The 27,154-nt window shown below is 44.5% G+C and overlaps 2 protein-coding genes across 4 annotated transcripts in view; both read right to left on the bottom strand.

Moving 5' to 3' along the window:
* Positions 1–368: 368 nt before the first annotated feature.
* LOC124140218 lies at positions 369–7,308 on the bottom strand. 3 transcript variants are annotated; one of them, XM_046507659.2, is made up of 5 exons: positions 7,200–7,308; positions 5,634–5,822; positions 3,893–4,010; positions 2,154–2,258; positions 369–615 (listed from the first exon to the last, which is right to left on the bottom strand). In XM_046507659.2, the coding sequence occupies exons 2-5, from the start codon at positions 5,811–5,813 to the stop codon at positions 446–448; spliced, it is 573 nt and encodes a 190-aa protein (XP_046363615.2). In that variant the 5' UTR covers positions 5,814–5,822; positions 7,200–7,308; the 3' UTR covers positions 369–445. The 3 variants fall into 3 exon arrangements, with proteins under 3 accessions (XP_046363615.2, XP_046363614.2, XP_046363616.2); XM_046507658.2 differs by having other exon boundaries at positions 6,980–7,280; XM_046507660.2 differs by having other exon boundaries at positions 7,127–7,276.
* Positions 7,309–10,522: 3,214 nt separating this feature from the next.
* The window catches only part of LOC124140216 (rDNA transcriptional regulator pol5-like), a 42,259-nt gene continuing 25,627 nt past the window's right edge, over positions 10,523–27,154 (bottom strand). The window contains exons 24-36 of the mRNA XM_046507657.2: positions 23,467–23,524; positions 22,092–22,208; positions 20,699–20,774; positions 19,651–19,700; positions 19,312–19,401; positions 17,941–18,008; positions 17,547–17,598; positions 15,449–15,520; positions 15,179–15,229; positions 14,580–14,645; positions 12,938–13,042; positions 12,444–12,541; positions 10,523–11,731 (exon numbers count right to left, since the gene is read on the bottom strand). Of these exons, the coding sequence (XP_046363613.2) occupies positions 11,461–11,731; positions 12,444–12,541; positions 12,938–13,042; positions 14,580–14,645; positions 15,179–15,229; positions 15,449–15,520; positions 17,547–17,598; positions 17,941–18,008; positions 19,312–19,401; positions 19,651–19,700; positions 20,699–20,774; positions 22,092–22,208; positions 23,467–23,524 (1,174 nt within the window). The 3' untranslated portion in view covers positions 10,523–11,460. The remainder of the gene's footprint in view (positions 11,732–12,443; positions 12,542–12,937; positions 13,043–14,579; positions 14,646–15,178; positions 15,230–15,448; positions 15,521–17,546; positions 17,599–17,940; positions 18,009–19,311; positions 19,402–19,650; positions 19,701–20,698; positions 20,775–22,091; positions 22,209–23,466; positions 23,525–27,154) is intronic.

Raw genomic sequence — 27,154 nt, 5'->3', positions numbered from 1 at the left:
CGTGACGCCAGACGGGTGACGGGACAGGTGTTGTAGGTGACGGGACAGATGTTATAGGTGACGACAGACAGGTGTTATACGTGACGCCAGACAGGTGTTATACGTGACGCCAGACGGGGGACGGGACAGGTGTTATAGGTTACGACAGACAGGTGTTATACGTGACGCCAGACGGGTGACGGGACAGGTGTTGTAGGTGACGGGACAGATGTTATAGGTGACGACAGACAGGTGTTATACGTGACGCCAGACGGGTGAGGGGACAAATGTTATAGGTTACGACAGACAGGTGTTATACGTGACGCCAGACGGGTGAAGTGACAGTCGTTATAAATATTCCAGAAGTTAATGACAAAGAACAATATCGGTTTCGAAACAATAGAAATTTAATTAATCACAGCGTCCAACAACGAGCATAAATAATTCACAAAGTAGGAGTACGTATTCAGGAAGACGTCTGTCTCAGTTCCTTATCAAGCAGCTTTCCCCACACGCTATTATATGGATGGGCAAGTTCTGTCTTCTGATTGGCTGCATCCACCATGGGCCGCCTTTCATTGGCCCATTTGAACAAGGACCCCTCCAGGTTGTAGACGGGGACACTGGCTTGGGGCTCTGAAATATAACATCATACATAAGACCATATCAACTTATTGCGTTGTTCGTCAGAACCGCAGCCAGTTTATTATTAAAGTGTGTTTTCATTATACCCCGGGATGGGGATATAGGAATGGGTGCTGTCCATCCGTCGGTCCTTCCATTCGTCACGTTTAGCTTCCAGAGCATATGTCAAAGGCAATTGAATAATTCTTGATCACATTTTGCTGGCATTACAATTCCAAACTCTATGATACCGAAAAGTCTGTTAGTAGTGATTGTTAAAACAAAACGATGGCGTCACGCAATTGTTGTTGCAGTTGATTCAGAGCCAGGAATTCACTGCACATTTTGAACGTGCATTTTAAACACGTAAAATGACGCCATAGGCCACAGTGCCAAATTATCGAAAATTATACATCAACCATAACATGGTTTTAGTCGGAGAAATCATTCGAAAGTGTTGATACCGAGAGTCGACACGACTCGCTCCTTTGGAATTCGTTGTTCCACTTCCGGAATCAAAGAGTCGAGTGATTTCTCCCCACCTAGTGCAATGTGAAAATACCGACTGTGACAACTGTCATTTCACACATTTAGTTTCACAAACTTCTCCCTCAATGTTGCGGTTGGGTAGTCCAGTGGTTAATGAGCTCATTTACTGTGCAGAATCACGCTAGAGACCTATTATCGTGGGTTCGAATCCCGGCTCGTCCCGATTATGTTTCTTGGTTTGTCAGCACCATAGTCTTACTCCTATGCTTCACCAAAGTGATAAACGTGGACCTGCACCACTTGGGCTTTCCTCTCACAGACAGGGGGCACGGTTGGCCCAGTCGCCTAAGGCGCCGCGATTCGCTGTGCAAAGTTGCTTCCCTTGGGAACTCCAGAATCCTATGATTGTGGGTGCGAATCCCGGTTCGTCCTGATTATGTTTCTAGGTTTGTCAGCACCATACCAGTGCTCGTGGGTTTTACCGAAGTGGTAAACGTCTAAGACCTGCATCACTTTGGGCTTTCCTCCCACATTAAGCTGACACGCCGCGATATAACTGGAATACTGTTAAAAGCGGCGTTAAACCCAAGTCACTCACTTACCCTCTCACAGTAAGCTAACATGATATAACTGGAATACAGTTCAAAGCATTAAATCCAACTCACTCATTGATTCATGTGGCTAGAAGATTGCTAAAATTAGAGTAAAACCCTATTCAATCACTCACACACGTGGCTCTCACATCACAGAAACATATGACCTTGCTTTTTGCTCATGGCGCTTTACTCATGATTCAGTCAGAGGTTTCGACAATTACCTTACTGATATACAGTAAACTACGGTAAAAACGAACTCAAAGGGACTACTGATTTTAGTTCGATATAACCGTAGTTCGTTATAAGCATTTATACAGTAAACGGCCGCGACCAAAAATAAGTTAGTTATATCCGTCATCTCGTTATAAGCGTGTTCGTCATAAGCATAGTTTACTGTAATTACCAACTTTGTCATGACTGCGGTATAGCCTTAGTTGGAGGTGAGTCGGACAAGCGTTACAATACCTTGTTGGGCAAGAAAAGCCTGTATCTTCTGGGCTGTGGCGCTAGATCTGTAGCCAACAGAACAGTAGCAGACGACAACTCGCTTCCGGTCCGTGGACTCTGAAACTAGAGACACACATTTGCATGAGTACTATAATATTTTTGCTGTTCAACAAACATGTGAACATAGTGCCGTCTACTCATGAGTGAACTGGCTTTAACGCTTTAACAGTGATTTATTCACATCACGGCCTGTCAGCTTGCTGTCGAGGGATCAAGCATTTTTTCATGACATCCTTCATGTACAAAAAACTTTTCTGTTTTATTTATTCAAAACCTAAGTCAGTATTCAGCCTGGTTCCCTGGGTATGCTGCGCTGGCGCTACACTGATTGTATGAGTAGACGGCGCTTCACTGATTGTATGAGTCGACGCCGCTACACGGCATGTATGAGTCGACGGCGCTACACTGCTTGTATGAGTCGACGCCGCTACACGGCATGTATGAGTCGACGCCGCTACACGGCATGTATGAGTCGACGCCGCTACACGGCATGTATGAGTCGACGGCGCTACACTGCTTGTATGAGTCGACGCCGCTACACGGCATGTATGAGTCGACGGCGCTACACTGCTTGTATGAGTCGACGCCGCTACACGGCATGTATGAGTCGACGCCGCTACACGGCATGTATGAGTCGACGGCGCTACACGGCATGTATGAGTCGACGCCGCTACACGGCATGTATGAGTCGACGCCGCTACACGGCATGTATGAGTCGACGCCGCTACACGGCATGTATGAGTCGACGCCGCTACACTGATTGTATGAGTCGACGCCGCTACACGGCATGTATGAGTCGACGCCGCTACACTGCTTGTATGAGTCGACGCCGCTACACTGATTGTATGAGTCGACGCCGCTACACGGCATGTATGAGTCGACGCCGCTACACGGCATGTATGAGTCGACGCCGCTACACGGCATGTATGAGTCGACGCCGCTACACTGCTTGTATGAGTCGACGCCGCTACACGGCATGTATGAGTCGACGCCGCTACACGGCATGTATGAGTCGACGGCGCTACACGGCATGTATGAGTCGACGGCGCTACACGGCATGTATGAGTCGACGGCGCTACACGGCATGTATGAGTCGACGGCGCTTCACTGATTGTATGAGTAGACGGCGCTACGCTGATTGTATGAGTCGACGGCGCTGCACTGATTGTATGAGTAGACGGCGCTGCACTGATTGTATGAGTAGACGGCGCTGCACTGGTTGTATGAGTAGACGGCGCTTCACTGATTGTATGAGTAGACGGCGCTGCACTGATTGTATGAGTAGACGGCGCTGCACTGATTGTATGAGTAGACGGCGCTGCACTGATTGTATGAGTAGACGGCGCTTCACTGATTGTATTTGTCGCTACACTGCTTGTAGCGCCAGCGCAGCATACCCAAGGAACCAGACTGAGTCAATATGGTGTTTTCAAGTATTTTCTGGAACATATTATTCAAAAACATAAAATCTCAACGCCAGAGAAGAACCAGTCTCGATTATCCTATGAAACTGATGCCATTGGCTGTAAAAGTCAAAACAGAGGTGAAAATTGTATGAATTGATCACTGAAAATTAGCGAAGAAATCTCAGCCCCGACTCCTCGAACACCAAATATTCGGTCCACAGGTATGGAACAGAACCTTGAGACTTAGCCAGTGGAATAAGGTAAGTAGAGTAGATGCTGAGGACGATTTACCTGGCTGGTTAAACGAGGGGATGCCCTGGACGACCTGTGCTCCATCCTTCGCCTCCCAGTCCACACGGGTGCTGCCTTGGATGTGACTGATGTCATACTCCTCCTTTGGTCGACTGTCCTAGCAAAGAGAAATGTTGAGCCAACAACTGAGATTGAGTTTTTACGAGTGCTTCAAGTTATGATTTATCAACTCGTTAAAATACGGCATATATATTTTGGAACTGAGCTTTACCGCCACATCAAGTTCTTGATATTAATATTACAGATCGGTGTATCACAATAATCTACATATTGTGAATGCATTTTTTTTTATTTTGAGGAACTTCGACAACGACACATATCTCGTAAATTTGGGGTAACTTTTCAGACGTCAATGTCATGAGGGTGTCCATATCTGCATCACAAGAAAAGGAAAACAAAGACAGGGGACAAATTAATAGTGATGACACCAGGTGTTCGCAAAGACGAAGACGACAATGATTATATCATGGATCTAAATGAGGAGAGGGCACTTGTCCTTTTAGTCTCTTTATATCAGTAAAAATGGAACTATTGAGTGAAATCAGCCTTTGCTGGAATTAATTGTAAACCCCAAGCAGGTCAACACACTGTCTGCATCGAAGGACACATAACTAATAGGATGAAGATAGCATAGCCAAAATCAGAGACGGGCAGTGGGGTAGCCTTTTGGTTAAGGCATTCGCTCATCACGCCTAAGATCCGGGTTCGATTCCCACATGGGTACAATGTGTGAAGCCCATTTCTGGTGTTCTCCGCCGTTATATTGATGGAATATTGCTAAAAGCGGCGTAAAACCAAACTCACTCACTCAAAATCAGAAAGATGTTTGATGACACAGGGCAATGTGGGTCACGGTTACTCATATTTACTGATGGAAACGAATAAGGCAACAAATAGACAATATAGGGAAATAAGCTTCAATTATCAGTTGATTTAAAATCGCATGCATGCAACTTCAACATATGTCAGAAATACATAAGGTTAAGGTGTGTTTGTGTGAATTGTGAACGCATATTTGGTAGAGAGGTGAGGTGAGGTGAAATGGGGTTTCACGTCGCGTCCAAGATTATAGCGACGTGCATGTACGTGTGTGTGTTTGTGTGGCTGCTTGTACTAGTCCGGACTGATGCCGATTTATAGTGCTAGCTCACTGAAATACCATGCTGCAGTTTAACATGAATACCCCACTCAGACACAGTATACTGACTCCGAGACGACCAGTCCTTGTTTTAGCCCCTTAATGCCGAGCGCCAGACAGGGTAACAACAAGTACCATCTTTTAACGTCTTTTGGTATGACGCGGTCGGGGATCGAACCCCGGACCTTCCTCTCTCCGGGCGGACGCTCTACCACTAGACCACGGAGGCGGTCTTTGGTAGAGAGGACTGGGAGCCCATGATGGCATATCATTTTACTATGTCTAAAACTAAGTGTCCCCTTATTCAGTTCTATTAGTATATATAAATTCGATTTTTTTAACTGCCGATCAAAAAAAAGTATACCGCCATGTTTGATGACGGATAAAAATGAAATAAAAAAGAAATGGTTATTCGAAGGTGATGGTGATCATCAACGAGTATTTCAGGTCAGCCTAGTAATGTTTTGATAACGTTTGTAATTTTTTGGCCAAAACATATTTTCAAGTTTGTACTTTCTTTTGCGCGGCAGTTTATTATTTTTCAAATGATAATTGGGCAGGGACGATTAATGGTTTACTGACAATTAGAACGACATCCCTGTCTGATCCGGGCTTCATCCAATCAGCGAGCTGGTTGGTGGTGATGTTGCTGACTTGGGGGAATTTCAGTTTCAGGCTCTTGATAACCATTGTGAAACCTAATCCCACACTACGCGTGATGTCCCCCGGGTCACCGGCGGTGTCGTCTGCAGAAGCCGACATCGCTGTCCCCTACAGAACATAACAATGGGAGTCAGGTCGATAAAATGAAAATAATTTTACTTGATTTTTTTTAATCATCTTAGACTCTGATTTGGGTCCATAGAAGATAAAAAATATTCTTTGTCTGGTTTTGACCCTTATAACTATTATAAATGTAAAATCTAACAGCGACAATTCAGTTTATGGATTGTGAAGTCTGACGGTTGATCAGGGTATAACAGATATATTACACTTGTAATCCATTCACCTAATGGAGTAAGCGTATACTCCGAAACGTTGTGTTCCCCATAATAAAGAAGTTGACATCCATATATTCCCTTCCTGGTGATTATAGTTTAATAATTAAAAAAATAGTATCCCTGCAGTGAAAGCATTTTCGGATTTTGGATTGCGCGGATAATTCGATTGCTATCTCATGTTGTCATCCATGTTTCCTGGTATAACCCTACATCTGTGTATTGAAGCTCAGTTAATAAAGACCTGCCAGTGGACCCGTGAAAATCCGGGGTAGAATAGGTCTTCAGCAACCCATGCTTGCCGTAAAAGGTGACTATGCTTGTCGTAAAAGACGACTAACGGGATCGGGTGGTCAGGCTCGCTGACTTAGTTGATGCATGTCATCGATCCCAATTGCGTTGATCGATGCTCATGATATCAATCGCTGGATTGTCTGGTCCAGACTTGATTATTTACAGACCGCCGTCATATAGCTGGAATATTGCTGAGTGCGGCGTAAAACAACAAATAAACAAACACACAATCAGTTAATGAATTTATTGCAGGTATAATTAGTGAATCACTCGGCCTCCCTTGCCCCTTCCCTCGTTTGGAAAAAAAAATGTTTACAACTGCAATAGGTCTTTGGATAACAGCTTATCAAGATGAAGACCACAGTTCCATCGGTCCCCTTTCTGAAGCCAACGCTGTGAAATATTGCTTTCAGGTAGTATCCCCCCTTAACCCTTTCCAGGTTAGTGCACACTAGTTACCTCCCTTACCTCAGCCATAGCCTCTCGTTATATAGGTTTTTACACGGGATCTCATTAATCAACACTGTCGGGCTGTGTCAGGAACAACAGCAGTTCTAAACATGGCGAAACATACACCTAAGCCTATTCCTCAAGTACTTACGGCAAATATTACACGAATCAGCCGTGATTACCTACCCCAATGCATCAAATACTAGCGGAATATTCGACACGAATCAACCGTCTCGCTACCAAGTCCGCTCTCTTCCTGATTTATCGTCGGCAGATAAAAACGGGTCGATGTCTTCTTAAGGGGTATGTGCGCCTCCTGTGAGCAGGTGTTACCTCAAGATCAACTGCGGGTCAGCAAAATATGTTTACAGTCCCGGGCGAATGTTTTTGTTGTGACTATACCTATAACAAAGGCAGACAGCCACGTTACGATCGCTGTGACAAGGGCGTATGACCAGTGAAGAGATACCACGTGTGTAACCAATAACAATACCCTGTAATTCGCTGTGCAGAGTTGCGTCCCTTCGGCCTGCAATACATCTTTGATCCTTGGTTCGAATCCCAGTTCCTCCTGATCGATGTTTTTAGGTTTTTCAGCAGCAAACCTGTACTCTTGCGTATCACCAACACCTGCATCACTTCGGGATTTCCACCCACATCTAGCTGACACGCCATGTTATAACTAATATGTACATTCGTGACCAACTCGTGTTATTCCGGGACAAGTCGAATAGCGACTCGTGCCCCTCTCATGGCCATTTTTGCGACCGGGTTCCGTCTTAGCGCAAACGGGCATACCTAAAACAATTGTCAACTCGTTGCGTAATGGTTCACATATATCTCCCCATATATTATATATATTTCAGATGCAATGTAAAGCACATCTGGACATGCGGAATTATACAGAATGATTGAACACATTTATTTTTAGATGCAAGACATGTAAAATCAAAACATATTTCTGAGGGATTCTTTGATGAACAACTTGAAATCACACGCGCATTCTGATTGGTTTGTCGTATTTTCGCACATAACATGCATCGTTAGGGGGACGAGTCTTCTTGCAGGTTACGGAAAGGGGCGAGTGGTGACGAATTGAATGTATTGTGTACTGTTAAAAGTGGAGCTCAATTCATTCACCCACAAACACTGAATAATATCAGGTGTGCCAATGCATTTTATTAGCCGTCATTCCTAACTAAGAGTGTGAATATAGAGTATTAGCCGAGTGCGTCATTGTATAATAAATATTTTGTATTAGTAATATTTAAAAATATATAATAAATAAATAATATTCCTGAAAATGGTGTTTATGACACGGACAAACACGAGGCTTCAAAATGTCTTTGTCATGCCTTAAGGCCATCAAAAGTTGAGGCATAATATCATTCCCTAAAGTAACATTTGCAACAACGCCCCATTCAAGATATAGTGCCGAAGGATTTGAGTCATGTTTGTTTACATGAGCACCCACACATGGGGGTACTTCTCACAAACATCTTTATTATGAAACAGGATGGGACACTTACAAATGCCGTACACCCGTGAAGATTTCTGAGCAGGACAATAAATCCCCTATACCCCGCCACGAAGAAAACAGGTTGCTCGTAGACTTCTGCGCGGGACGATGCATGTTTTGCATCCCGCAACGAAGCAGATCCACTGGGTTTACGAGTCAATGAAGTCACGTGACACAGCACACGTTGATTTCAGCTCAGTCGAATCGCATTCAGTGCATTTTTTTGGTTTCTTTTGCAATGGCAGATCGAAAAATGTCGGCAATATAAATTCACTGTGGCAGCATCACCGAGGTATATGTGGTTTTATTGTTGCTGCTTTAAGGTCGCCTTCTGCCTTTGCAATTTCGGCTGACCTGCCTCTTTGAGACTCGAGTGTGAGAAGGGGAGGCAAATATATTGGGATTTTTAGTTTTGAAAATATGTGTTTCTTTATTGATAAGACTTCTGTCTTCGTATTGATATTTGATTTGATCTTCAGAAATTGATATAATTGTTTTGGCTGTTCTCTGTACGTTCGAATAACTGACCATCTTTCAGAAACAAGAGCAACTGACCATCCTTCAGAAACAAGAGCCAGTCTGGTCTTCGCTATTACATTGGCTTTAGGAAATGTACGACAGATTGCAGATTTAACTGCAATTCTTGTTTTACCGGAGCCCTGGCTGCGCGTGGTCTTGATATTCCAGTGAACAATGGATTCAGTTTGTTTTGTTTGTTTGTTTGTTTAACGCCGCACTCAGCAATATTTCAGCTATATGACGGCGGTCTGTAAAATAATCAAGTCTGGACCAGACAATCCAGTGATTGACATCATGAGCATCGATCTACGCAATTGGGATCGATGACATGTATCAACCAAGTCAGCGAGCCTGACCACCCGATCCCGTTAGTCGCCTTTTACCAATGGATTCAGGCTGAATGCAAAATCGGTATACCTTGTCCCAGTGCTTTTTGTGACTGAGTCTGAAGTGTGAGATGGCTACTTTAATGTTGAGTACAAGTACGACTTTTGGTGGATTTTGGGTTGAATTTTGTATAGCCATCTGCTGATCTTACTTGCATCCCACTAGGCTTGCCATTTGTGGGCTATGGAGGTTTTGCATGTATATCCGTTTCGTCAGGAGCTGGCCTCGCCATTGTGTCAGTTGTTTTGTCATTTCCATGAATGTCTATGTGAGACGGGATATAACATTATTGATTGTATTTGGTCTAGAGTGTCCGACGCTGATGTCTGGTAGTGCACTGACCAAGTCTGATAAGTGAAACGGAAGAGAAGCTGCATGCAAGATTATTGCACTTGTATACGGACGTGCATGCACACGTGTTTGGCTGTAAGCACTAGTCGTGACTGATGCTGGTTTAAAATTGCTGGCCTACTGAGGTGCCATGAGTCAGTGTATCATGGATACCGATCTTGAGGCAGGGTAACAAGACCACAATCTGTTAACATCTGTTGGTATGACACGACCTGGGGATCTGACCACCGACCCCTCAGGGAGGGTAACAAGACCACAATCTGTTAACATCTGTTGGTATTACATGACCTGGGGATCTGACCACCGACCCCTCAGGGAGGGTAACAAGACCACAATCTGTTAACATCTGTTGGTATTACACGACCTGGGGATCTGACCACCGACCCCTCAGGGAGGGTAACAAGACCACAATCTGTTAACATCTGTTGGTATTACACGACCTGGGGATCTCACCACCGACCTTCAGCTGGGTAACAAGAACGCAATCTGTTAACATCTGTTGGTATTACACGACCTGGGGATCTCACCACCGACCTTCAGCTGGGTAACAAGAACGCAATCTGTTAACATCTGTTGGTATTACACGACCTGGGTATCTCACCACCGACCTTCTGGGCAGACGTTCTATCCTTAAGATGGTGGAGGCAGTCTAACACCATCATGTTTCCACTGTCTTTATTTAGGGTTTAATGCCACTTCTCACAGAACTAAAACATGAACCTGATAACTGATGTGTCTGTGATGTGTTTGTTGTGGAACACCTACTCAGCAATACTCCAGCTATACGACAATGGCTTGTAAATTTTTAAGTGTGGACCTGACAATCCAATGATTGTGAGCAACGAGAACACCCGATCAACTGGTATAACTCCAAGGATAAGATGGTTCACAAAAACAATTTTTTATGTTCTCCAATATCATTTTGACATAAATCCATTTTTCACAAATTCACAAGTGTTCATATCTACATTTTATTCACAGTGCTATAAATTATTGCACAGATATCATGTGTAGATAATTAGTGTATTACCTCCACAGACGAAAATCATAACAAGAATAGAGTAACATTGTCTGAAACCAGTGGCATAAATACACATGGTCAGATGGAAGATCTGCTACAGTACATTCAGTAATAGTTTATAATCACTCCGAAATAACCACCAGCTGCTCGGTCACTTACAGTCACACAGATCATGTACACCCAACCATCATATTGGAGTGAGTGAGTTTGGTTTAACGCCACTTTTAACAGTATTCCAGTCATATCACGGCGTGTCAGCTTAATGTGGGAGGAAAGCCCGAAGTGATGCAGGTCTCAGACGTTTACCACTTCGGTGAAACCCACGAGCACGGGTATGGTGCTGACAAACCTAGAAACATAATTGGGGCGAACCGGGATTCGAACCCACAATCATAGGTTTCTGGCGTGATCAAGGGACGCAACTCTGCACAGCAAATCGCGGCGCCTTAGACAACTGGGCCACCTGTGCCCCTATAGATACCCCACCCATCCATCAGAAGCATGTATGTTGCTTGAACAGTACTTCAGTTCCATCTCGACCTGTCAGCTTAATGTAGGAGGAAAAACCGAAGTGATGCAGGTCTCAGACGTTTACCACTTTGGTGAAACCCACAAGCTCGAGTATGGAGCTGACAAACCTAGAAACATAATCGGGGCAAACGTGGATTCGAACCCACGATCACAGGTTTCTTGCATTGCTCCGTGAAGCTGCTGGGAGAGTGGGGGCAGGTGAAGAGAGGATTCATCAACACTCACACCTTGTTTACCACCTTCCTTCCACCATTGTATCCGTCCGTTCCCGGGACTGGCACAGTAGCTACATAGCATCATATCTCCATGTCAAAACGTATTCTTAATACTTGTCTCAAATTATTTTTGTTTTTTTGCAGTCTTTTTCTTCTTTCTTGAGCTCCCTACAGATTTGGCATCAACCTCATCCGAGGACCGCCGTTTGCGAGGACTGTCACTGTCGACCGACATGGTACTCGTCATGGAATCGGAGAGGAGGTCGCTAGAGTTATCTCCTCCTGCTCCATTAACCAAGGTCAGCTCTGCCATGTTCTCCACCACGTCCCCATTCTGCTGGCCAGAGTTCGTCCTCTTTTTCTTCTTCTGCTTCTGTTTCTTGCCAGTCTTTTGCCTGGAACACATACAGAGTGTCACCCAAGTGTATTTGATATCAACACAAGTCATTTAAAGTTTAAAACTCAGAGGTTAAGGGTGATTGTAAGATTCTATTTATCATCAAAAATCATTGTTCCAACTTTTTCAGTTTGTCAACAGGATGGAACCCCTAACCTTTTCCTCTAACATACTTGGACCATCAATCCAACAGTGGTAGCTGGTGATTAAAATTGGGATCTGATGGTGACCACTCTCACATAGACTGTTTAAACACTGATTTCATTTCAAGTAGAACAGAAATATCAGATAAATCTCATGCTTCAACAAAATTAATTTTCATCCAACATCCATATTGCTTCCATCACCTATCACACCTGCAACACCTGACCCATCACAAAGCTCTATAACGTGTGCCATACAGTGAGTGAGTGAGTTGGATTTAACGCTGCTTTTAACAGTATTCCAGTTATATCGCGGCGTGTCAGCTTAATGTGGGAGGAAAGCCCGAAGTGATGCAGGTCACAGACGTTTACCACTTCGGTGAAACTCACGAGCACGGGTATGGTGCTGACAAACCTAGAAACATAATTGGGGCGAACCGGGATTCGAACCCACAATCAGGTTTCTGGCGTGCCCAAGGGACGCAACTCTACACAGCGAATCGCGGCGCCTTAGACGACTGGGCCACCCCTGCCCCCTGTGCCATACAGAGAGGACAGTGTTTTCACCTGGTGAAGTTTAGCAGCCGGTTACACATGCAGCGAGTATCCTTGTTGAAGTGAGACTTGAGTCCTGTCAGCTTCTCCGTCACTTCATTGGTTGCAACCTGAATCAAGACACATGACATCATCATCACAGCGACATACTCAGTCAATACCTGTTTTTATGGACGGGAAAAAGGCATGGTCAAAGTTGAACATGAAGTTGAATTTTTTTGGGAGACGTGAAAAAAGGTATTGACCTCATATCAATTGTTTTGGCATATAATAAAGAGACATGTCAACCTAGCACTTCCTGGTAGTTCCCCTTCAACTTTTAGGAACTTAAGTCAATACCATAAATTAACAGATATGATTTGGAGTCAATATCAGTTAAGTGACACGTGACCACTTCTCGGCCAATGAAAATAGCAGAAACCTAGCTTAATGTAATAATACATAACAAATGTATTATCCCCTTTAGCACGGGTGATATTTTACTGGCTGACCAGCGTGTGACTTACCTGGCGCGCCGTGTCCGGGTGGATGAGAGAGAGGCGGACGACGACATGCAGCAGCTCCAGCGTGTACTTGGGCTTGAAGCTCTCCACCGACAGCCCCAGCAACAGCTGCAACACATATACATCAGGCATCTCACTATGTGAAGGCGGTGAGGAGGTGAGGTGAAATGGGGTTTAACGTAGCATCCAAGATTACTGCACTTATACATGTGTTTGTGTGGCTGCTTGTACCAGTCCAGACTGATGCCAATTTATAGTGCTAGCCCACTGAGATACCATGCTGCAGTTTAACATGAATATCCCACTCAGACACAGTATACTGACTCCAAGCCGACCTGGGCCCAATTGCACAAAGCGATCTTAGCTCTAAGATGATCTGAACTGCCATACTTTAACATAGGCTTATGATTAAGATTGCTTTGTGGAGATGGGCCCAGGCCTTGTTTTAGCCCCTTAATGCCGAGCGCTAACAACAAGTACCATCTTTTAACGTCTTTTGATATGATGCAACCGGGGATCCCGGATCCCGGACCTTTTGCTCCCTACCACTAGACCATGGAGGTGGTCTTCCTGTGAAGGCAGTTTACACTGTTAAACTATGGAATAAATATCACACCTCCTCCTCCAATATGACACCTCTCTGGTTGAACCTCTGAGGAGAACTCCATAGAAGGTTGAGTCAAGTAAACCCAGAGCAAACTTTGACCACCCAATCAAAATGAAGGATACCCTGGTTCTTGAGCCAATCAGATGTCAGCTTTCTAAAGCAATTCAGCTACATTTCCTTACCACCTTAATTTTAGAAATTAAACAAGCAAACCCAATCAGAACACACATATTTCTTCCGTTACACTTTTGGGTGTAGAAGCCATTGCTTTCAAACGACAGTGACCATAAAACATACAAAACAATACTGGCGCTGCCTTTATTATTTACATTCGGAACTATCAGTTTTCGAGATACAGACATCAGATATATTGGTCTGAATGCTTCGCTTAGCCTTGATACTGATTGGCTGATCAAACAGTTCACCTGATGCAAGCTGCTATGGAGAGGGTCAGATCATCATTTCTAAACAATGTTAAACAATGTTATAATGACTGCCAGTGCTACGTTTAACAATCCAGTGAATGAAATTTAACCAATGCCACAGCCAGCAAGGTTCCAGATACCAGTATATCCATGGTGCCTGTAAATGTAGTCTGGACCAGATAATCCAGTGATTGATCACATGAGCATCGATCCACACAATTGGGATACGATGACATGCATCAACCAAGTCAGCAAGCCTGACCACCTGATCCCGTCAGTCGCCTCTTACGACAGGCATGGGTTGCTGAAAATCAATTCTACCCTGGTTGGTTGGTTTGTTGTTTAACGCCGCACTCAGCAATATTCCAGCTATATGACAGCGGTCTGTAAATAATCGAGTCTGGACCAGACAATCCAGTGATTAATATCATGAGCATCAATCCACGCAATTGGGATCGATGACATGCATCAACCAAGTCAGCGAACCTGACCACCCGGTCGGGTTAGTCACCTTTTACGACAAGCATAGTCGCCTTTTACGGCAAGCATGGGTTGCTGAAGATCAATTCTACCCTGGATCTTCACGGGTTACTGTGCAGCTAGTAAGACTGACCGTGTGCAATGTTGTGGACAGTGCGGAGGAGAACTGTCCCCAGTGGTCATCTCCGACATCATGGGGCTGGAATGGAGGAGCATATGTTAGACAATAAATGTTCTACATAATGACTATGACAGACTACTGAAACTGAAAAACAATCAAGTTGATATTCTGTGTTATTTCACCAACAGCTTCTGGGGATGTCACGATACACCACTACATCACTGCATTGATAATATTCTCAGACAATACGATACATGATACACACTCATCTGTATCGATACATATTTAGACCCAATATTGATTTATATATTACAGCATGATGATAGCTTTAAATACAATCACTTGATAAGTGTTAATGCCCTATGAAATGTAAAAAATTCACTAAAATATTACCGTAAATTAAGTACTGTGATACATATCATATCGTGAACTTAGTATCGTGAAATGTATCACATCGGGAGACAGTCGTATCGTGACATCCCTGTCAATTTCACACATACAAAACTACATGAAGTCATTTGGATTCAAACATGTTCCCATTCTTTATCCAGACAGTCAGACTCAAGGATAGCCCTATTGAACATGCACATGTCTGTTGGATGTCTACTTACCAGGTTCTTGCCTGTTGTGAAGAGAGCTGACAGCAGGGAACAGGCCTGAGTCTGAAACAGACATCTCATTTGCTAACTTTTCCTGGTAATCGGTAAGATAATATGTTATTCCTTCATCATAGAGACCATGGAGTACATAGAATGAAGGGTTATTCATTTCAAGAACACATACATTCATCTGCATTTAAATGATTTGATACTAATATTCAGGACAACAAGGTCCCAATGGTGACTATGGAAGAGCAGAGTCTAACAAGACAAATGTCTGACCTTGGAGTGAACCTTGACCTTGGGATCGTTAAGAGACTGCAGGAGGAGATCAGTCAGCGGCCAGAACATCATCTGAAGGTGGAGTGAGTGAGTGAGTGAGTGAGTGAGTGAGTGAGTGAGTGAGTGAGTGAGTGAGTGAGTGAGTGAGTGAGTGAGTGAGTGAGTGAGTGAGTGAGTGAGTGAGTGAGTGGTACAGCTCCAGACACCATTATCACAGCTGCATTATGTCATATATTGTGAGTGATTAATGACATTATGCATGTTATTGCCCTACATGAACCATGACACTATGCATGTTATTGCCCTACATGAACCATGACACAATGCATGTTATTGCCCTACATGAACCATGACACTATGCATGTTATCGCCCTACATGAACCATGACACAATGCATGTTATTGCCCTACATGAACCATGACACTATGCATGTTATTGCCCTACATGAGCCATGACACAATACATGTTATTGCCCTACATGAACCATGACACAATACATCTTATTGCCCTACATGAACCATGACACAATACATCTTATTGCCCTACATGAACCATGACACTATGCATGTTATTGCCCTACATGAACCATGACACAATACATGTTATTGCCCTACATGAACCATGACACAATACATCTTATTGCCCTACATGAACCATGACACAATACATCTTATTGCCCTACATGAACCATGACACTATGCATGTTATTGCCCTACATGAACCATGACACAATACATGTTATTGCCCTACATGAACCATGACACAATACATCTTATTGCCCTACATGAACCATGACACAATACATGTTATTGCCCTACATGAACCATGACACAATACATCTTATTGCCCTACATGAACCATGACACAATGCATGTTATTGCCCTACATGAACCATGACACAATACATGTTATTGCCCTACATGAACCATGACACAATACATCTTATTGCCCTACATGAACCATGACACAATACATCTTATTGCCCTACATGAACCATGACACTATGCATGTTATTGCCCTACATGAACCATGACACTATGCATGTTATTGCCCTACATGAACCATGACACAATACATCTTATTGCCCTACATGAACCATGACACAATACATGTTATTGCCCTACATGAACCATGACACAATACATGTTATTGCCCTACATGAACCATGACACAATACATGTTATTGCCCTACATGAACCATGACACAATACATCTTATTGCCCTACATGAACCATGACACTATGCATGTTATTGCCCTACATGAACCATGACACAATACATGTTATTGCCCTACATGAACCATGACACAATACATGTTATTGCCCTACATGAACCATGACACAATACATGTTATTGCCCTACATGAACCATGACACTATGCATGTTATTGCCCTACATGAACCATGACACAATACATGTTATTGCCCTACATGAACCATGACACAATACATGTTATTGCCCTACATGAACCATGACACAATACATGTTATTGCCCTACATGAACCATGACACTATGCATGTTATTGCCCTACATGAACCATGACACAATACATGTTATTGCCCTACATGAACCATGACACAATACATGTTATTGCCCTACATGAACCATGACACTATGCATGTTATTGCCCTACATGAACCATGACACAATACATGTTATTGCCCTACATGAACCATGACACAATACATGTTATTGCCCTACATGAACCATGACACTATGCATGTTATTGCCCTACATGAACCATGACACAATACATCTTATTGCCCTACATGAACCATGACACTATGCATGTTATTGCCCTACATGAACCATGACACAATACATGTTATTGCCCTACATGAACCATGACACAATACATGTTATTGCCCTACATGAACCATGACACAATGCATGTTATTGCCCTACATGAACCATGACACTATGCATGTTATTGCCCTACATGAACCATGACACAATACATGTTATTGCCCTACATGAACCATGACACTATGCATGTTATTGCCCTACATGAACCATGACACAATGCATGTTATTGCCCTACATGAACCATGACACAATGCATGTTATTCCCCAAGAGTCCCAGTTGGGACTACTCACGGGATGTTTGTTCAGCATGTTGTGGAAGAACACCATGTGTAGACGGTGGTCCCTGAAATACACAAATCACAGTGGGCTGAGTATAGAAATATGCCTGGCCAATCCAAAATCACATATTGATGTCACATATGACAAAGCTGACCTGGACCTCAGAAGAGACGTGTTTGATTTCAGAAAATATAGAGGCACATCTCATGCTTGTCGTAAGAGGCAACTGAAAGGATCAGGTGGTCAGGCTCAGTGCCTTGGTTACGTGGATCTTTGCTCATGATGTCAGTCACTGGATTATCTGGTAAACATTTGATTATTTACAGGCTGCCATCATATTCATGGAATATCGCTGACACTAGTGACAGTGGTGTTAAACAAAAACAAAAACAAAAACAGAACTCACCGCCTGTAGAGGAAGTCCGACAAGGAGGACCTCACTTTGTCCAACACCTCCTGAAGGTAGGCTTCCTCCTGTCAACAGACATCAGACCATTGTACAGGATACCCTTCCCTATAGTCAACCATCTCCATAGTCAACCATCTTCCTAGTCAACCATCTCCATAGTCAACCATCAACCACTTCTACATGCAAACAGACATCACACCATTGCACAGGACCTTCAACCATCTCCATAGTCAACCATCAACCACTTCTACATGCAAACAGACATCACACCATTGCACAGGACCTTCAACCATCTCCATAGTCAACCATCAACCACTTCTACATGCAAACAGACATCACACCATTGCACAGGACCTTCAACCATCTCCATAGTCAACCATCAACCACTTCTACATGCAAACAGACATCACACCATTGCACAGGACCTTCAACCATCTTCCTAGTCAACCATCTTCCTAGTCAACCATCTCCATAGTCAACCATCAACCACTTCTACATGCAAACAGACATTGTACAGGATACCCTTCCCCATAGTCAACCATCAACCACTTCTACATGCAAACAGACATTGTACAGGATACCCTTCCCTATAGTCAACCATCAACCACTTCTACATGCAAACAGACATTGTACAGGATACCCTTCCCCATAGTCAACCATCAACCACTTCTACATGCAAATACATGTGACACCATTGTCCACAACACCCTTCCCCATTGTCAACCATCATGGCGTGGGACACCCTGTATCTCACACACTGTACCCAGATGGGGAATCACTTTAACCACTAGGCGACAGGGCAATTATCCACATAGTATAGAGATATAACACACTGGACAACTGAGGATGCCATTTCAAACCAAGCAATGTGACTGGCAGAGAACTTTCCAAAAATCCATTTGATAAGAGTATATCAACATTGAACTGCACTACATTATACAAATAATTACTCTTGACGAGGTAAATATACAAAAACAAGGAGCGGAGGACCCAACCCCTGATCTGGTCTGACCGGACAGAGGCCACACGTCAAGCAAACTGATTTTGGGAAAATGCGTTTTTTTATGTAAATTCTCTGCCGAAATTCACTTTAAAGTTTATGAAGTCTTTAAACCGACCTCTGTTTTATTACAGTAACTTAGCTGCGAGCTGTGAAGTGTTCATACAAGACGAGTCAATATTCATCACGTGACAGGTCAATACTGATCATGTGACGAGTCAAGGTGAGTGTCAGTCACATGATTTCAGGGTCTACATTGAAATGTATTGTTTCCTCATGTGGTCCGGATTAACCAATGGAATTGCAAGATTCTTAATAGAGGTATAACAATATATTATTTGGGTTAACACAACTGAGATTTTGCTTACTTTGTCAATTGGTACGCCATCTGACTTTGACCTTGACCTTGTCATCACAGTTGGGGGGGCATCAAGTTTCTGGTGAATCAAGAGACGGATCTGTCAAAACGAAACAGTATGTTAGCTGAGTAAGTGAGTTTGGTTTAACACAGTTATATCATGGCGTGTCAGCTTGACATGGCCCCAAAGTGACAAAGCTCAAAGGTGAAACCCAAGCCCATAAAAGAAACATAATCACTGCAAATTTGGGATTCGAACCCATAAATCAAACATATCTAGCGATCAAAAGGGAAGCAACTCTACAAAGTCAAGGAGAAATGGTTTACCATGTTTAAAGAGTTAACTCACAATGACAAGACACGCATCAGAGACCGCCTTCACAAGGTCCTGGCTGTGGGCTGAAACATACATGTAACCATAGCAACAGATATATCAAATATTGTCCACAGGTACACAAAATATTGTCAACTAATATACATGTCGTTGTCAACAGTTCTGCTCAAATCGAGGTTTGCTACATTCTTCCTGCAGAGATCCATGTCTCAGACACAAAAAACAAATTTAGCCAAGTGATACCCTAATTTTCCTTATACCAGTCAGCAATACTACAGCTATATTGTTCAGGCCTGTAAGCAATAAAGACTCAACCAGGAAAACCAGTGGTTGAAAGCATGAGCATTGTTCCACTGTCGGGAGGTGAGGTGAAATGGGGTTTAACATCACGTCCAAGATTATTGCACTTATATAGCGACGTGCATGCACGTGTATGTGGGTGTGTGTGGCTGCTTGTACTAGTCCGGACTGATGCCGATTTATAGTGCTAGCTCACTGAGATACCATGCTGCAGTTTAACATGAATACCCCACTCAGACACAGTATACTGACTCCGAGCCGACCAGTCCTTGTTTTAGACCCTTAATGCCGAGCGCCAGACAGGGTAACAACAAGTACCATGTTTTAACGTCTTTTGGTATGACACGGCTGGGGATCGAACCCCAGACCTTCTGCTCTCCAGGCGGACGCTCTACCATTAGACCACGGAGACGGTCACACTGTCGGGAGAGAATGACACAGGGAGCCAGGTCACACACAATCCATCAGCTCTCACGACAAGCAAGAGGGTCCTACTTTGCCCAGGATCCATACAGGCCGTCACAGCTGGGTGCTGGTCTTTTATTGTATGTTTGTTTCATACCGCACTCAGCAATATTCCAGCTATTTGATGACGGCCTGTAAATAACAGTCAGGACAAGATAATCCGGTGATCAATATTATGAACAACGTTCCACGTTGTTGTGGTACGATGACACTATTAACCAATTCGGCGCGTCTGACCTCTCACGGCTAACTCTAGCCCAGGAACAAGATGGCAACCTGTCCACCCATGTACACCTACCTTTCCGGGAGAACTGTATTAGGTTGTCCATCATCACAAAGGCACTGGTCTTCTCAAACTCAGGATCACTCTTTATCTGCAACAGTGTTTAATTTCATCCATGTTCACACATGACACAGAACAAGGCTTGATTTAAGGAACCTATCTTAACTTGCACCAGGTGCATGTTGACATGAAAATCTAGTTGCAAAACCGGGTTGCACTCTCGTCCCATAAATTTATTAAATTTCAAACATAGATGCATTAACTAGTAAATAAATGAAATCTCAGACCTCTGACAACAATATCACGATTTTACATAAAGTAATGACGTATTGCTGTAGCAAGTCAACCCATATCCAGAGCAAGTCTACCCATATCCAGAGCAAGCCTACCCATATCCAGATCAAGTCTACCCATATCCAGAGCAAGTCTACCCATATCCTGAGCAAGTCTACCCACATCCAGATCAAGTCTACCCATATCCAGAGCAAGTCTACCCACATCCAGATCAAGTCTACCCATATCCAGAGCAAGTCTACCCATATCCTGAGCAAGTCAACCCAAATCCTGAGCAAGTCTACCCATATCCTGAGCAAGTCTACCCATATCCTGAGCAAGTCTACCCACATCCAGATCAAGTCTACCCATATCCAGATCAAGTCTACCCATATCCAGAGCAAGTCTACCCATATCCTGAGCAAATCTACCCATATCCTGAGCAAGTCTACCCATATCCTGAGCAAATCTACCCATATCCTGAGCAAGTCTACCCATATCCAGAGCAAGTCTACCCATATCCAGAGCAAGTCAACCCACATCCAGAGCAAGTCAACCCACATCCAGAGCAAGTCAACCCACATCCACAGCAAATCTACCCACATCCTGAGCAAGTCTACCCATATCCTGAGCAAGTCTACCCATATCCAGAGCAAGTCTACCCATATCCAGAGCAAGTCTATCCATATCCTGAGCAAGTCTATCCATATCCTGAGCAAGTCTACCCATATCCTGAGCAAATCTACCCATATCCTGAGCAAGTCTATCCATATCCTGAGCACGTCTATCCATATCCTGAGCAAGTCTATCCATATTCTGAGCAAATCTACCCATATCCAGAGCAAGTCTATCCATATCCTGAGCAAGTCTACCCATATCCTGAGCAAATCTACCCATATCCTGAGCAAATCTACCCATATCCAGAGCAAGTCTATCCATATCCTGAGCAAGTCTACCCATATCCTGAGCAAATCTACCCATATCCAGAGCAAGTCTATCCATATCCTGAGCAAGTCTACCCATATCCTGAGCAAATCTACCCATATCCAGAGCAAGTCTATCCATATCCTGAGCAAGTCTATCCATATTCTGAGCAAATCTACCCATATCCTGATGGAGATATTTGCACTCTCACCTCTTTCTGCTTCTTGGCAAGACGTCGGAAGATGCCGAATGCCCTGTCACCAAGCTGTTTCTCCTCCGTCCGTCGATGTCCGGCTTCCATCAGCTGCAGCAACAGCTCCACCACATCCTGAACACAGACGGGAGGTAACTTACACAAGGGACATACCTTACACATGGAGATAGTAAGCAAGTCACCAAGTAGAAGGGATGCAACTCAATTTGAAACTAGAAAGTGTTTTTACTCGTAAAAACATATGTCTCCCCCCACTCCCCTAACCCCCCATTCATTCGTTTACTTCACGTTAAACCCCATCTCTTCATTCCCACCCTCCATTACTAAATAACAGAGACAAAAATAGAACTCCTAGAAATTTCAAACAACTAATGGGCACCACTTCAGTGCTGGGTTAATGTGTATACAAAGTTTCGCGAAAAAATATTAAACGGTTTCTGAGTTATGGTCAGGAAACAAAGCTTACCCCCATTCAGAGTCTATGTTCAACTTATCTCCACGGAAACGAGAAAAAATAAAAATGTCAAAAATCTCTAAATAGCAAAAGGCACCACTTCAGTGCTGGGTTAATGTGTATACAAAGTTTCGCGAAAAAATATTGAACGGTTTCTGAGTTATGGTCCGGAAACCAAGCTTACCCCCATTCAGAGTCTATGTTCAACTTATCTCCATGGAAACGAGAAAAAATAAAAATGTCAAAAATCTCTAAATAGCAAAAGGCACCACTTCAGTGCTGGGTTAATGTGTATACAAAGTTTCGCGAAAAAATATTGAACGGTTTCTGAGTTATGGTCAGGAAACAAAGCTTACCCCCATTCAGAGTCTATGTTCAACTATCTCCATGGAAACGAGAAAAAATAAAAATGTCAAAAATCTCTAAATAGCAAAAGGCACCACTTCAGTGCTGGGTTAATGTGTATACAAAGTTTCCCGAAAAAATATTAAACGGTTTCTGAGTTATGGTCTGGAAACGGTGGGAACGCCGACGCCGACGCCGACGCCGACGCCGACGGGAACCGTGCCAAAAACAATATGTCTCCCTCCATTCTGGGGGAGACATAATGACTCAGGTAGACATGTGACAGAGGTAGGAACATGAAGATAGAATGTTACTCTGCCAGCTATATGATAGATATAAATGTGTAATAAATCAAGTCTGGAGCAGACAATCCAGTGATTGATGTGAAGGATCTATGCCAGCAGGGTACGATGACATGTTGTCAATCAAGTCACCACACCTAACTACCCAGTCCACTTAGTCGCCTCTAACAACAAGCCTAGGTTACGGAGGACTTATTCTAACCAGGAAGCCAACGCAGGACTCCTACAATAATACCAGTCTGCTAACATGTACAACATCACAGCTACTCACCATGGCGTGCGAGGCCGACAGCTGGCTCTTCACCACCGTCTCCACCAGGTCCAGCAGTCTACAACACACAGCACAGGGACTGATACACACATACATCACAGGGACTGATACACACACATAGCACAGGGACTGATACACACACACAGCACAGGGACTGATACACACACAGCACAGGGACTGATACACACACAGCACAGGGACTGATATAAACACAGCACAGGGACTGATACACACACAGCACAGGGACTGATATAAACACAGCACAGGGACTGATACACACACAGCACAGGGACTGATACACACAGCACAGGGACTGATACACACATACATCACAGGGACTGATACACACACATAGCACAGGGACTGATACACACACACAGCACAGGGACTGATACACACACAGCACAGGGACTGATACACACATACATCACAGGGACTGATACACACACATAGCACAAGGACTGATACACACACAGCACAGGGACTGATACACACACAGCACAGGGACTGATACACACACAGCACAGGGACTGATACACACACATCACAGGGACTGATACACACACAGCACAGCACAGGGACTGATACACACACACAGCACAGGGACTGATACACACAACACACAGCACAGGGACTGATACACACACACAGCACAGGGACTGATATACACACAGCACAGGGACTGATACACACACAGCACAGGGACTGATATACACACAGCACAGGGACTGATACACTCACACAGCACAGGGACTGATACACACACACAGAACAGGGACTGATACACTCACAGCACAGGGACTGATACACACACAGCACAGGGACTGATACACACACACAGCACAGGGACTGATACACACACAGCACAGGGACTGATACACACACAGCACAGGGACTGATACACTCACACAGCACAGGGACTGATACACACACACAGCACAGGGACTGATACAGTCACACAGCACAGGGACTGATACACACACAGCACAGGGACTGATACACACACAGCACAGGGACTGACACACACACAGCACAAGGACTGATACACACACACAGCACAGGGACTGATACACACAGCACAGGGACTGATACACACACAGCACAGGGACTGATACACACACAGCACAGGGACTGATACACACACACATCACAGAGACTGATAAACACACACAGCACAGGGACTGATACACACACAGCACAGGGACTGATACACACACACAGCACAGGGACTGATACACACACACAGCACAGGGACTGATACACACACACAGCACAGGGACTGATACACACACACAGCACAAGGACTGATACACACACACAGCACAGGGACTGATACACACACAGCACAGGGACTGATACACACACAGCACAGGGACTGATACACACACAGCACAGGGACTGATATACACACAGCACAGGGACTGATACACACACAGCACAGGGACTGATACACACACAGCACAGGGACTGATACACACAACACACAGCACAGGGACTGATACACACATACATCACATGGACTGATACACACACATAACACAGGGACTGATACACACACAGCACAGGGACTGATACACACACAGCACAGGGACTGATACACACACACATCACAGGGACTGATATACACACAGCACAGGGACTGATACACACACAGCACAGGGACTGATACACACACAGCACAGGGACTGATACACACACAGCACAGGGACTGATACACACACATCACAGGGACTGATATACACACAGCACAGGGACTGATACACACACAGCACAGGGACTGATACACACACAGCACAGGGACTGATACACACACAGCACAGGGACTGATACACACACAGCACAGGGACTGATACACACACACATCACAGGGACTGATACACACACAGCACAGGGACTGATACACACACATCACAGGGACTGATACACACACAGCACAGCACAGGGACTGATACACACACACAGCACAGGGACTGATACACACAACACACAGCACAGGGACTGATACACACACACAGCACAGGGACTGATATACACACAGCACAGGGACTGATACACACACAGCACAGGGACTGATATACACACAGCACAGGGACTGATACACTCACACAGCACAGGGACTGATACACACACACAGAACAGGGACTGATACACTCACAGCACAGGGACTGATACACACACAGCACAGGGACTGATACACACACACAGCACAGGGACTGATACACACACAGCACAGGGACTGATATACACACAGCACAGGGACTGATACACTCACAGCACAGGGACTGATACACACACACAGCACAGGGACTGATACAGTCACACAGCACAGGGACTGATACACACACAGCACAGGGACTGATACACACACAGCACAGGGACTGACACACACACAGCACAAGGACTGATACACACACACAGCACAGGGACTGATACACACAGCACAGGGACTGATACACACACAGCACAGGGACTGATACACACACAGCACAGGGACTGATACACACACAGCACAGGGACTGATACACACACACATCACAGAGACTGATAAACACACACAGCACAGGGACTGATACACACACAGCACAGGGACTGATACACACACACAGCACAGGGACTGATACACACACACAGCACAGGGACTGATACACACACACAGCACAGGGACTGATACACACACAGCACAGGGACTGATACACACACACAGCACAAGGACTGATACACACACACAGCACAGGGACTGATACACACACAGCACAGGGACTGATACACACACAGCACAGGGACTGATACACACACAGCACAGGGACTGATATACACACAGCACAGGGACTGATACACACACAGCACAGGGACTGATACACACACAGCACAGGGACTGATACACACAACACACAGCACAGGGACTGATACACACATACATCACATGGACTGATACACACACATAACACAGGGACTGATACACACACAGCACAGGGACTGATACACACACAGCACAGGGACTGATACACACACACATCACAGGGACTGATATACACACAGCACAGGGACTGATACACACACAGCACAGGGACTGATACACACACAGCACAGGGACTGATACACACACACATCACAGGGACTGATATACACACAGCACAGGGACTGATACACACACATAACACAGGGACTGATACACACACAGCACAGGGACTGACACAAACACAGCACAGGGACTGATATACACACATCACAGGGACTGATACACACACACATCACAGGGACTGATATACACACAGCACAGGGACTGATACACACAGCACAGGGACTGATACACACACAGCACAGGGACTGACACAAACACAGCACAGGGACTGATACACACACAGCACAGGGACTGATACACACAACACACAGCACAGGGACTGATACACACATACATCACATGGACTGATACACACACATAACACAGGGACTGATACACACACACATCACAGGGACTGATATACACACAGCACAGGGACTGATACACACACAGCACAAGGACTGATACACACACACACATCACAGGGACTGATACACACAACACACAGTACAGGGACTGATACACACACAGCACAGGGACTGATACACACACAGCACAGGGACTGATACACACACACATCACAGGGACTGATACACTCACAGCACAGGGACTGATACACACACGCAT

The sequence above is a fragment of the Haliotis rufescens genome, unplaced genomic scaffold (genome assembly GCF_023055435.1).
Source record: "Haliotis rufescens isolate VD_foot unplaced genomic scaffold, xgHalRufe1.0.p SCAF_15, whole genome shotgun sequence".
Classification (NCBI taxonomy): Eukaryota; Metazoa; Mollusca; class Gastropoda; order Lepetellida; family Haliotidae; genus Haliotis; species Haliotis rufescens.
Note: the sequence above shows the minus strand (reverse complement) of the source record. Positions and strands in the feature narration are given on the sequence as shown.